The sequence below is a fragment of the Piliocolobus tephrosceles genome, chromosome 2 (genome assembly GCF_002776525.5).
Source record: "Piliocolobus tephrosceles isolate RC106 chromosome 2, ASM277652v3, whole genome shotgun sequence".
NCBI lineage: Eukaryota > Metazoa > Chordata > Mammalia > Primates > Cercopithecidae > Piliocolobus > Piliocolobus tephrosceles.
In genome coordinates, this window is record NC_045435.1 from 164,356,407 (window position 1) to 164,369,153 (window position 12,747).

The following is a 12,747-nucleotide window of genomic DNA, read 5'->3' on the forward strand; positions in this document are numbered from 1 at the left end:
GTGGCAGATGTCCCTACACTCTTTCATTCAGAGAAGAAGCAGTTGTGAATACACCACTGCAGTATTTCTAATGACATCTAGAGCCATAAACCACAGAACCGCACTACCACATATCCAGGCAGTAGGAGTGTTCAATGTTTTCCAGTGTTTCTGTGAAACACTAAATATTGGATTAGTTTGCAATGCAACTGACCCCAGAAGTAAGCTCAATAAGGTCATTCTGACTAATGAAAATGTGAAAAAAGGTGACATGTAGAAGGAAACATTGCTGGTCATATTCTTGAAATACACTTTTCTTTAAGACAAAAGTAATGACATTTGGTTCATCTTCACAAATTGCACACTGGGTGAGATCATACAATTGCTGCAGGGAACTGTAGACAAGCAATTTGGTCATAGGAATGTGTCTTGTTTTAAATGAAAGGCTGTATGAAATGCGTAGCTTTGATCAACCCAAAGATACAGTTTCCCTCTTTGTAAAACTCCAGATTTAGGATGCTGGCAAAAGGCAGTGCTGGCAAAGTATTTAATGCACATGGAAATGCTATTCTATTTTGGCTTCCAGAAGTAGCCCTAGTAAATTCTATGCATCAATGCATTGGCTAATTAATAATAATTTCAGTTTTACTATAAATTATCTAAATGTCACTTAAGTACTTAAGAAGTAGCGCTTGCTCCTTTCTAGAAGCTGTCTAAGGCAGCTGATGCGTAAAGCACCTTAACTAGACCTCCAACTAGTTCAGCAGTTCAATCCGTGCCCCTCGGCCACAGGACTGCCCTCAGTATCCCTCACTACACAGCTCCCCTCTCCTGGGGACTTTTCATGTTCATTTCCGCCTTGTCAAAGGCCAGTCCAGGCAGGGAAGAGAAACGTCAGAAACATGATCGTCAAGGACTGCTCCGTGTAGCAATCTCAATTCTAAGAATAATTACATGGGTGTGAGGAACACAAAAATCCCACCTCACAGCAGATAAATGAGCACACTCACACTGCCAACTCTTCAGGGATTATCCCCACTATCTCCTCAGAAAGCATCCTTTGTTTGTTATATCACCTACTGCTCTGTTGGCCAGACTTTCATTCACACTATGTTCAATCATCTCAGCCTTCATGTGATTTGCTTATTGTGTTTCTCTAGTTTTCACTGAACACACAGTGCAAACAAAGGCAAAGACTGAAGCAATCATTTCAAAAACAAGAGCTCACACTACAAACACACATGAGCATCACATATTGAAACGTAGGCTTTCTCTTGTCTTTATTCTGGGGAGGAGGAATCCTCCTCCTCATCTTCCTCATCTTCATCATTGAACGAACAGGGGGTCTCGCCTCGGGACTCGGAGCAGTGAGAGGCTGCACTGCTGGACTGGTGACTGTTTGGGGCCAGGAACTGCCCAGTTGCTAAGGCCACTTCTGCATCCAAGCATAACCCTTGGTTTACACTAGCAAACAATTAAAAACACACAGGCTCATTAATGTGGTATAAACAGTTTTGTAAAACATAGGAATAAAAACATAGGAAGGAGGTGCCATTGGTGAGATCTGCCACAAACCTGCTCAGCAGGACCTGTGCTGGCAGTAACATGACCCCGGCTCACCCCTACACAGACAGTCAGGGCTCTGGGGTTTGCCTTTCTAACCCTGAAAAAAATACGTACCTTGACTGGGGTAAGGTGGCACCAGTGGTCAGGTCTAAATTTGAAACTGATTGGGTAGAGTTCAGAAGTAGTCCCTGATTTAACCAAGAAGGTCCTGTGGAGATATCTAAAGGAAAAAATGAGAACAAAAAATGTCGGTCCTGCAAGTTCTGTGGCTGCTGTTGTTACAGTCTGCAGAAAGCACAGAAAAGCAAGAGCTAAGCTTATTCTTCATGACAGCTAGACAATTCTCTTGCTGTGAGAAGAACCCAGGTTTCTTCATCTTCTTGGAAGATAAAGAAACTCTAGAACACAAGAGCAGGAAAAAAAAATATGGGAAGGCAGCTTATAGAGAGAAGGTATTCAAATGAAAACACTCACAGGCGCTTTCTTACTCTTTTTTCTTAGATCAGCCCTCCAGAGCACAGCCCACGGGATACAGCCCAGTGCACCATCCTCAGTGCCTGGGCTGCCCTCACCACAAAAGACCTGGACTGTGGTGTTGACAGCCAAAGACAGAAGTGGGAAAAGAGAAAATCAAATCAGAAACACATGAGGTAAGAAGGCCACCCTGCTTAGAGGGCAGACAGATCTGTTTTGGCCAAAACCCCTGCCGCGGTGTCTTTTCAGGTGCCTGCTGCTGGTGAACTCAATGCTGCTACTCATCAAATACCTATTCTTTTTCCTGACAAGATTTTTCCTGGTATCCTTTGCTTTCTAATTCAAACTCTTATTTTTAAAAACTCACATGCAGTCATGTTTTTAATGAGGTGGAGACAGACATTACTGTTTTAGTCTACAGAAAATATTTTGGGCTGGGCACAGTGGCTCATGCCTGTAATCCCAGCATTTTGGGAGGCCAAGGCAGGTGGATCACCTGAGGTCGGGAGTTCAAGACCAGCCTGTCCAACGTGGAGAACCCATCTCCACTAAAAATACAGAATGAGCTGGGCGCTGTGGCACATGCCTGTAATTCTAGCTACTCGGGAGGCTGAGGCAGGAGATTCGCTTGAACCCAGGAGGCGGAGGTTGCAGTGAGCTGAGATCGCACCATTGCACTCCAGTCTGGGCAACCAGAGTGAAACTCCATCTCAAAAAAAAAAAAAAAAAAAAAAAAAAAAAAAAAAATTTTCTTGATATCTCCTTGCCATCTTCTTTTCTATACATATACCACATTTCTCCTATGACAACACTGATCAATTCTTATTGTAATTTTACTGGTTTAATACTTTTAATCTTCCCATCTACAGTGTTAGCTCAAAGAAGGCAGTAACTGGAACATGTAAGATCTAAATGTGGCCAGGCACAGTGGCTCATGCCTGTAATCCCAGCACTTTGGGAGGCCAAGGTGGGCAGACTGCTTAAGCTCAGGAGTTCAAGACCAACCTGGCAAACATAGCAAAGCCCCATCTCTATTAAAAATACAAAAATTAGCCAGGCATGGTGATACACGCCTGTAATCCCAGCTACTAGAGGGGCTGGGGCAGGAGAATCACTTGAACCCAGGAGGTGGAGGTTGCAGTGAGCCTAGATCGTGCCACTGCACTCCAGCCTGGGTGACAGAGCAAGACTCTGTCTCAAAAGAAAAACAAAAAAAAGCCCAAAAAAGTTACTGAATGAATGAGTATAGTTTCTGTCAGCTGCCACTTTACAAAATAAGTGGTAGATACATTAAAAGTAATTCCTAAAATGAAATTCTATAAGCCCAAACACATACTCAGAAAATGCTATCTGCCAAAATGAGCTATGATTTAATTTAATCAAAATCTTTTTGCAATTACTGTACAAAAAAATGAAACTATATGATTTAGATTGGAAACTCTGGTATCCAAGAGGCCATTCCCATGTAGGAAAAAAGTAAACTAAATGACTATGCTAATTTTAAAACCGTCTTATGAACCTTTTTCTTTGAGACAGCTGTGGAAAAAAAAGACTTCAAGTCTAAGAAGAATAACAGACTTTAAATACATTAAATAACAACAAGTCTGTACAAGAAAATAACATTAATGCCAGAATCCTGTGCTGAATATTAATTAGTATATAGAACTATAGAAACCTTCTGTCAGAACACAGCTATTTACTTGTTTGTGAGCATAACACATTGCATTCTCTTTTTACAATGGATTGGAAAAGCCTACATTTCTTTCCTATTATCACAGGATCCACACAATGGTTCTCACACTCCCACCCAGGCCATTCTGCCCCTTTACACACGAGAGGCACATGTTTCTTCCTTTGAACTAACCAGAGAAAGTCTGTATCCCAGTCTGCAAATGAGGTCACGAAGAGATCAAAACCACAGAGCCTGCCTAATCGCCCTGAGCCTTTTCACTGGGAGTAAGCTAAAATAAAGTTCTGGTGATTTATTGGGTAAGCCCTTTATTCAGATTCTGCTGGACTTCCAATGACACAGCAGGACCCAGGCTGGAGAGCGTGGGGAGAAAGCTGGGTGGGGAGACAGAACAGGTGGGCCGAGGGGCAAGGAGAAGCGGGGGGCCCTTGCAGGGGATGAATGGTGCCAACCGAAGAACTAAAACAGAAACCAGATCTCAGCCAAGAAACTCTTCTGTTGTGAGCAAAGGGCCAAATCATAGAGTAAAACAAAATTAAAGCTACCTTTCTGCTTACATGGGATTTAATGTATCTTAGAACTAGCATTAAAATGCCTTTAAAAAGCGATGTGAAATTCTAGATGGTTATACTTACAAATGAAAGAAACAAAAGAAAGCAAAGGCAAAATCACTGCTTACATAGTCAATTTTTTTTTTTTTTTTTTTTTTTTTTTAAAGACAGAGTCTCACTCTGTTGCCCAGGCTGGAATGCAGTGGTGCGATCTCTGTTCACCGCAACCTCCGCCTCCCAGGTTCAAGTGATTTTCCTGCCCCAGCCTCTCAAAGAGCTGGAATTACAGGCATGTGTCACCACATGCATTTTTTTTAGTAGAGACAGGGTTTTTTGCATTTTTAGTAGAGACAGGGTTTCGCCATGTTGGCCAGTCTGGTCTCGCACTCCTGACCTCAAGTGATATGCCTGCCTTGGCCTCCCAAAGAGCTGGGATTTTTACAGGCGTGAGCCACTGCACCTAACCTATATAGTCAAATTATATCTGCAAAATGTGTAATATTTTCAGGAATTAGGAAAATCAGGAAGATTTCTAAATTAGTAAAAAAAAATCTTAATTATAAGACACGTAAAACATAGTGCTTCTGTTTTCAAGTATACTCAGTATAATTTTACAACTCAATAAAAAGACAAGTAACTTTATTTAAAAATGGGTAAAGGATGCACTGTGGGAGGCCGAGGTGGGTGGATCACCTGAGGTCAGGAGTTTGAGACCAGCCTGGCCAATATGATGAAATCCCATCGCTACTAAAAATACAAAAATTAGCCAGGTGTGGTGGTGGGCGCCTGTAATTCCAGCTACTTGGAAGGCTGAGACAGGAGAATCGCCTGAACCCAGGAGGTGGAGGTTGCAGTAAGCCGAGACTGCGCCATTGCACTCCAGCTTGGGTAACAGAGCAAGACTCTCTCTCAAAAAAAAAAAAAAAAAACCCAAAATGGGCAAAGGATGTGAACAGACATATTTCTGAGGAAGATATACAAATAGTCAATAAACACATGAAAAGACGCTCAACATCAGAAGTCATTAGGGAAATGCAAATCAAAATTACAGTGGGAGCCAAGGCAGGTGGATCGCTTGAGCTCAGAAGTTTGAGACCAGCCTGGACAACATGGCAAAGCCCCATCTCTACCAAACATACCAAAAAAAAAAAAAAGATTTAACCAGGCATGGTGGCATACATCTGTGGTCCCAGCTACTCAGGAGGCTGAGGTGGGTGGATTGTTTGAGTCCTGGAGTTTGAGGCTACAGTGAGCGGAGATTGCGCCACGGCACTCCAGCCTGGAGAGCAAGACTCTCTCCCCTCCACCACTGCCCTGCCCTGCCCTCCACAAAAATCACAGCGATACCACTTCACTTCTGTGAGGATGGCTATAATTCAAAAGATGTATAATGACAAGTGTAGAAAAGGATGTGGAGGCCAGGCACGGTGGCTCACATGTATAATCCCAACACTTTGGGAGGCTGAGTCAGGCGAATTCAGGCCAGGAGTTCCAGATCAGCCTGGCCAACATGGTGAAACCCTGTCTCTGCTAAAAATACCAAAACTAACCAGGCGTGGTGGCAAGGTGCCTGTAATCCCAGGTACTCAGGAGGCTGAGGCAGGAGAATCACCGGAACCTGGGAGGTGGAGGTTGCAGTGAGCCAAACTGCGCCACTGCACTCCAGCTTGGGTGACAGAGTGAGACCCCATCTCTAAACAAGTAAATAAGGATGTGGAGAAATTGGAACCCTCATCCATTGCTGGTTGGACTGTAAATGGTGGTACAGGAGCTTTGGAAAACAGTTCGGTATTTCCTTAAAATGTTAAACACAGGGTTACCATATGACCCAGCAATTTCACTCTTAGGTGTATGTTTTTAGAGCTAAAAACATATGTTTACACATAAACTTTTATAAAAACATTAACAGCAGCATCATTCGAAATAGCCAAAAAGTGGAAACAGTCCAAATGTCTACCAACTGATGAATGGATCAACAAAACGTGGTCCATCCATACAATGGAATAGTATTTGGCAATAAAGAGGAATGAAGTACTGATGGTGCTACAACATGAACGAACCTTGAAACATTACACTACGTGAAAGAAGCCATCCACAAAATACCCCATGCTGTAGGGTTCCGTTCACACAAAGCATCTGTCTAGAATAGGCAAATTCATAGTGACACGAAGTAGATTAGTGGTTGCCAGGGGCTGAGGGAGAATGGGGGAATAGAGAAAGACTGTTAATGGTTTGGGTTTCTTTTTGGGTTTTTAAATTAAAATATTCTGGAATTAGATAGTGGTGATGATTAGCAACCTTGTGGGTATACCAAAACACCACTGACCTGACATTTTTAAATGGTGTATTTTATGGCATGCGAATTCAATCTCAATTTAGAAAAGCTACAATGATATAATTTCAGACCCACCTGATTGGGAAAATAGAACACTTCTACTCTGCTGGCGAAAGTGTAATTTGGTAAAATCAAATTGAAAATTTTTGGTATCATCTAGTAAAGCTGAAAATGTACCCAACTCTGACCTAACAAGTTCAATCTGTACATTTGCATGTGGTCACTGGGATACATGGATAGGAATGTTCAAAGCAGCACTGTATTTGAACATCAAGGAATCGGAAACAAACTAAAGGTTTATTTTCAGTAAAATAAACAGAAAAGCTGTGATGTATTCATATAATGCAATTTTACACAGGAGTAAGAATGTATGAATTACATCTACATTATACACTATTACATCTAAATTGGCTCACTCAGCACTACATTTGACTCTTCAGAGAGATCTAGTAATTCCCAGTACCTAGTTTAAATAGATTGTTTCGTAACATTACATACTATTACATAATCTAATTTTTGAAAAAATGGTCCTAAAGTGTTAAAGGTTTCAGTCTGTTCACACAAGCACAGATGTTCTAAAATTTTGCAATTTTCTATAAGAAAGGTTTTCACAAGTTTGGATTCAACATTTAATCAGGGACGACACATGAAAGCATCAGTTAACATACCTGTGATATAACCTTCTAAAGCCTTTGGCACCAGGGATTTTGCAAGTTTCAGATCCTCCAGAGAGCATTTGCCTGACTCCAGGCCAAATGACATTCCCATCCGCTTTAGTACTTCTATGTCATCATGGATCTCAAAGGTGTTGTCAAAATTGAAAAGATACTCAAACCTGCATCAGGAAACAAAGTAAAGGGTTTTTGGTGGTGCTGGAGAGGTCTGAATAGTTTTGTATTCTGTACTTTAAGTAACAGAATGGGGGCCTAAATCCAGCTATAGTGCTAGAAATGGCTACCATTTAGAGAGCCACAAGTCATTCTGCTCTGTCAGGGGAATGACATCTCAAAAATACTTTCCCAATTAAAACAACATTCCTCTGACAGATGATAGAAATCCACAAACTTTAGCCCTAACGCTGTTGCAAACAGGATAGAAATTTTGTTCTAAATCCAGTACTTTTCAAAGTTGCCTATAGCTTTGCTACAAAAGAAAAGCCTTTCTACTTTAATATTACAATATCCCTGAGTTGACCTGTTAGCTTTGAGGAAAAAAAAATTTTGAATGCTTACTTCATTTTCATGAGTCAACTGTTAGCTACAGCCTACTTTAGATAAGCAATAAATAGAAGACTTTCAATAAATGAAAACAACCCCAAATCCTGTCCTGAGACGCTAAGGAGTAAAATGTTTTAAGAAAAAGTGTCACATGTAATACAAGCACATTTCCAAATATGCTTGAAAAGCACCCAAACTGGATGCCCAGCTTCCCAGCAGCCCAACACACTTCAATCAAGAGGCAAAAGAAGGAAGACACAGTCCTTCTGACTCCCAGGCTAGGTCTGGAACACCTTCATCATGGGCTGCAGAGACAGGGTTCGGGGACAATGGTAGGTTTCACCTGGTCATGAAATTCTATTAAAATCATACGAGGGTAAAACTTTATACCCTATTTAAGATAATTTGAACAATAGATTATCTTAGGAGCAAAAATTTTAATTTGAAGCAAAATACCAATTTAAGTAATCTATATGAATTTGATTAAAGTACAATAACAACTTTTTAAAAAAATCTGAAGTGGGTACCTGCCACAGGGATGATTTCAGGCATCTGTTAAAAGCAGATCGCTTTGTAAATGTAATCCTCATTGTGGAAAGCCTCCCGGCTAATTATGGGGAAAGGTTGCATCACCAAAGTAACTGAAAGATAGGGTTTTTGGACCTATGTTGGATAACAAGCTTGTACAAGCTACTCAGAGCCTCCTTCCCTCCACTCAAAGGAAGGCCAAGGAAAGGGCATGAGTCAGGGACCACCCAAGAGATGGAAGCCTCACCAGATTCTAGCCTGGGGGAACAGTGTCCATAATTCCCCTAGGCCAATGATTCCCAGATTTTCCTGTCATTCTTTTTAGACTTAAGAGACTAACCTAAGGAGACAGTTTTATAATTCTCCATACAAAACAAGAGACTAACTAGAGAGAGTACCTAGAATGCTAAGTTTTGTGTTTTTTATCTGAAAAGATGCTAACCATTTTCTAGAATTCTCGGTTTTCTTTTTTTCTTTTTTTTTTTTTTGAGACGGAGTCTTGCTCTGTCGCCCAGGCTAGAGTACAGTGGCACGATTTTGGCTCAGTGCAACCTTTGCCTCCTGGGTTCAAGCGATTCTCCTACCTCAGCCTCCTGAGTAGCTGGGATTACAGGCGCGTGCCACCACACCTGGCTAATTTTTGTATTTTTAGTAGAAATGGGGTTTCACCATGTTGGTCAGGCTGGTCTCGAATTCCTGACCTTGTGATCCACCCACCTTGGCCTCCCAAAGTGCTGGGATTACAGGCGTGAGCCACCACGCCCAGCCTGAATTCTCAGTTTTCTGAGACTGTTAATGGTCCTCTTTGACATATATTTATAAAGAACTTGCAAGTGTGTGGAAAATAATTCAGGTATCTACCACTTACTGACCACTGGGCTGGGTTCTATATTAATTTATCCATAACTTTTTGAAACTGGCAAGGTAAATTCTGTAATTCTTATTTTTGTGGAGAAAGGAACACAATCTCAGAGAGGTTAAGAAACTTAAGAAGAGGCTGGGCGTGGTGGTTCACGCCTGTAATCCCAGCACTTTGGGAGACTGAGGCGGGCAGATCACGAGGTCAGGATATCGAGACCATCCTGGCTAACACGGTGAAACCCCGTCTCTACTAAAAATACAAAAAATTAGCCAGGCATGGTAGCGAGCCCCTGTAGTCCCAGCTACTCGGGAGGCTGAGGCAGGAGAATGGCGTGAACCCAGAGGGTGGAGCCTGCAATGAGCCGAGATTGCACCACTGCACTCCAGCCTGGGAGACAGAGCAAGACTCCATCTCAAAAAAAAAAAAAAAAAAAAAAGAAAGTAAGAAACTTAAGAAGATTAAAAAATGGATCAGCTTTAGATGGCCAAGGAGGTGTGCACCTGCAGTCCCAGCTACAAGGAAGGTTGAGGCGGGGGACCGCTTGAGCCCAGGAGTTTGAGGCTGCAGTGAGCTATGATCATGCCTGTACACAGCCACTGCACTCCAGCCTGGGCAATAGTGAGAACAGTGAGAATTCACTTTTTTTTTTTTTTTTCTCTCTTTGAGACGGAGTTTTGCTCTTGTTGCCCAGGCTGGAGTGTAGTGGCGCAATCTTGGCTCACTGCAACCTCTGCCTCCTGGGTTCAAGCGATTCTCCCACCTCAGCCTCCCGAATAGCTGGGATTACAGGTGTGAGCCACCACGCTAACTTTTGTACTTTTAGTAGAGACAGGGTTTCACCATGTTGGCCAGGCTGGTCTCGAACTCTTGACCTCAGGTGATCCACCCGCCTTGGCCTCCCAAAGTGCTGGGATTACAGGCATGAGCTGCCGCACCCAGCCAAGAATCCACTCTTAAAAAAATATATTGGTCTGGTTTACTTCATAAGCTACACAGTCTCTACTATTTCCTTTTGTGTCTATAGTCTCAATTATCAAATAGTTTTGAAATTCCTGCTGCTTTTCTTTTTCTTTTTTTCTTTTTGAGACAGAGTCTTGCTCTGTCATCCAGGCTGGAGTATAGTGGCACAGTCTTGGCTCACTGCAACCCCTGCCTCCCAGGTTCAAGCGTTTCTCCTGCCTAGGCCTCCCTAGTAGCTGGGACTACAGGCGTGCGCCACCAAGCCTGGGTAATTTTTCCATTTTTAGTAGAGACAGGGTTTCACTATGTTGGCCAGGCTGGTGTCGAACTCCTGACCTCAGGTGATCCACCGCCCTCGGTCTCCCAGAGTGCTGGGATTACAGGCGTGAACAACCGCGCCCCTCCGAGTCTTCTTTTGTGTGTGTGCCTTCTTACTGAAGTGGCCCGGAATCTCTGGACACAACAGAGACCGGCAGGGGGCGCAAGAGCGCCAGGAAGAAGAGTGGGAAAACAAGCGGCAGTGAAGCCCAAAGGCAATGTCACGGCTCTAGGAGACGGGAGGTTCTGGTCTCCCTGGGACAGTTCTGGGGTATGCCTGTGGTACCGATGCAATTATTAGAGTCTTCTTTTGCATTAATAAATCCCAATTTGAACAATAAACAATAGGCTGACCTTTTGTAACAGCAGCTAACATTTAAAAAATGCTTACCTCAAGTCATCATAGACATTAACTTATTTAATCCTCAAAACAAGGCTGGGAAGTGATAGGGGCCCCAGTATCATTCCTATTTGTTCTTGAGAAAACAGAGCTTTGCAGCAGCGAAGTGGGGGAGCCACAACTGGTACATGCATCCGTCTCACTCTGCACCCTATATATACTCTTAACTCTTTTATGGTACTGGTCGACAGCCTGAAGACCACTGAGAGAAACTTTTTCATGAATGGTAAAATACATCACAAATTAATTCTATATTTTAAAAAGTGCTACTTCTTATTTGCCATGATGAATATTATCATTGATCTTAGTTAAAATGTAAAAACACAATTTAAAGAAAGCAAAGAATGTGCCAGCATTTTCATGTCTATTCATACATTCATTAATAAACAGAAGCATGCATAACTATGATATAGCAAAACAAAGAAATAATTGGTTTAATGCCACATGTTGACCTACAATATTCCCATAATGAACTGTGACAGTGAATCACCAATGAATCTACCTTGTCCCAGACCCACAGTCCTGGGCTAACTTATCACAGTTATTTGCTCAGACTTACCACATACACGCAGCATGTCATAGGTTGGGCCCAGACACCGCCATACACATATAATACAGACAGCACAGTGCCTGGCACAAGACACGGGACCGTAGAGGGTGAGGGTTGGAGCACACACTAGTGCAAGATTGCACCCAAGGTTCAGGAGGTGTTTCATATGCCCCAAGGAAGCCAGCCTTGGAGGGGTGCAGATAATAAAGTGCATCCTTCTTGAGTTTGCAAATGATATGAAAATGTTAACAGAAGGCCAGTCCTGCACCCATCCCTAGTTCTCCACTCACTTGTCACTGGAGATGCTGCAATCTATGACTGTTTTTCTGCTTGTATTGATGATTATGAATGGCAGCTGAATGGTAGAGTTCAGAGCCGGCGGGCCCTGGTTTTGCTGCTCATTTTGTCGATTTCTCTGTACCAGGTTTTTGAAAGCGATTTGCTGTAATGATCAATAAAAAGAATGTGGTCAAATGTGCATAAGTGAGTTGGAATTTAAAAGAATTAAGATATAGTTTAAAATTAGAGGTTTAAAGAGAAAGCCCACCTGCACTAATGAATTAATTTTAAAAATTAAACATTTCAGAAAGAATGATCTAACTCAATAAATACATTTTTCCATCATCCATAGAAACAGAACCTCACAATCTGGTAGAGAACCAGTAGGCACCTGGAACTCTTCAGCAAGCGACACAGCAAGGGTGATACCATTTCTCTAACACAGACTCCTGAGAAATTGGGGTCAAATATGCCCTTTAGGATGTCTAGCCCAGGGATATGCAAACATTTTAAAGCCACAAAATCCTTTCTCCAAATAAAGTATCACTGGAGGTCAGGCACAGTGGCTCACGCCTGTAATTCCAACACTTTGGGAGGCCAAAGCAGGTGGATTGCTTGAGTCCAGGAGTTTAAGGCCAACCTGGGCAACATGGCAAAACCCTATCTCTACAAAAAATACAAACACTAGCTGGGCATGGTGGTATGTGCCTATAGTCCCAGCTACTCAGGAGGCTGAGGTGGGAGGATTGTTCGAACCCAGGAGGCAGAATTTGCTGTGAGCAGAGATCATAGCACTGCATTCCAGCCTGGCTGACAGAATGGGACCCTGTCTCAAGAAAACAAAGCAAAACAAAAAAACTCATGTAAAACAGATGGAAGTGGCACTCTTCAGGCTGGCTGCAGTGAGGCCAGGTCCTAAACTCTGCCACCTCTGCCCTCAAGCACAGCCACATGGTTTCTAAGGCACCTCCCCAGAACTTCTCAGCATCCTCTGGGCACAGTCTGGAATCCAGCCCCAGCCTTCCCCAACCTGACATT

The 12,747-nt window shown here is 42.6% G+C and overlaps 1 protein-coding gene across 14 annotated transcripts in view; it reads right to left on the minus strand.

The window, feature by feature from the left end:
• Window positions 1-275: 275 nt before the first annotated feature.
• The window catches only part of TFDP2 (transcription factor Dp-2), a 197,850-nt gene continuing 185,378 nt past the window's right edge, over window positions 276-12,747 (minus strand). For 10 of the 14 annotated variants that reach the window (XM_026454189.1, XM_026454187.1, XM_026454185.1 and 7 more), the window contains 4 exons: window positions 11,721-11,872; window positions 7,264-7,430; window positions 1,660-1,765; window positions 1,235-1,443 (listed from right to left, as the gene is read on the minus strand). In XM_026454189.1, the coding sequence (XP_026309974.1) occupies window positions 1,260-1,443; window positions 1,660-1,765; window positions 7,264-7,430; window positions 11,721-11,872 (609 nt within the window). In that variant the 3' untranslated portion in view covers window positions 1,235-1,259. Of the gene's footprint in view, window positions 1,444-1,659; window positions 1,766-7,263; window positions 7,431-11,720; window positions 11,873-12,747 lie in introns of all 14 variants that reach the window. The other 4 variants (XM_026454188.1, XM_026454184.1, XM_023192111.1 and 1 more) reach the window with 2 other exon arrangements.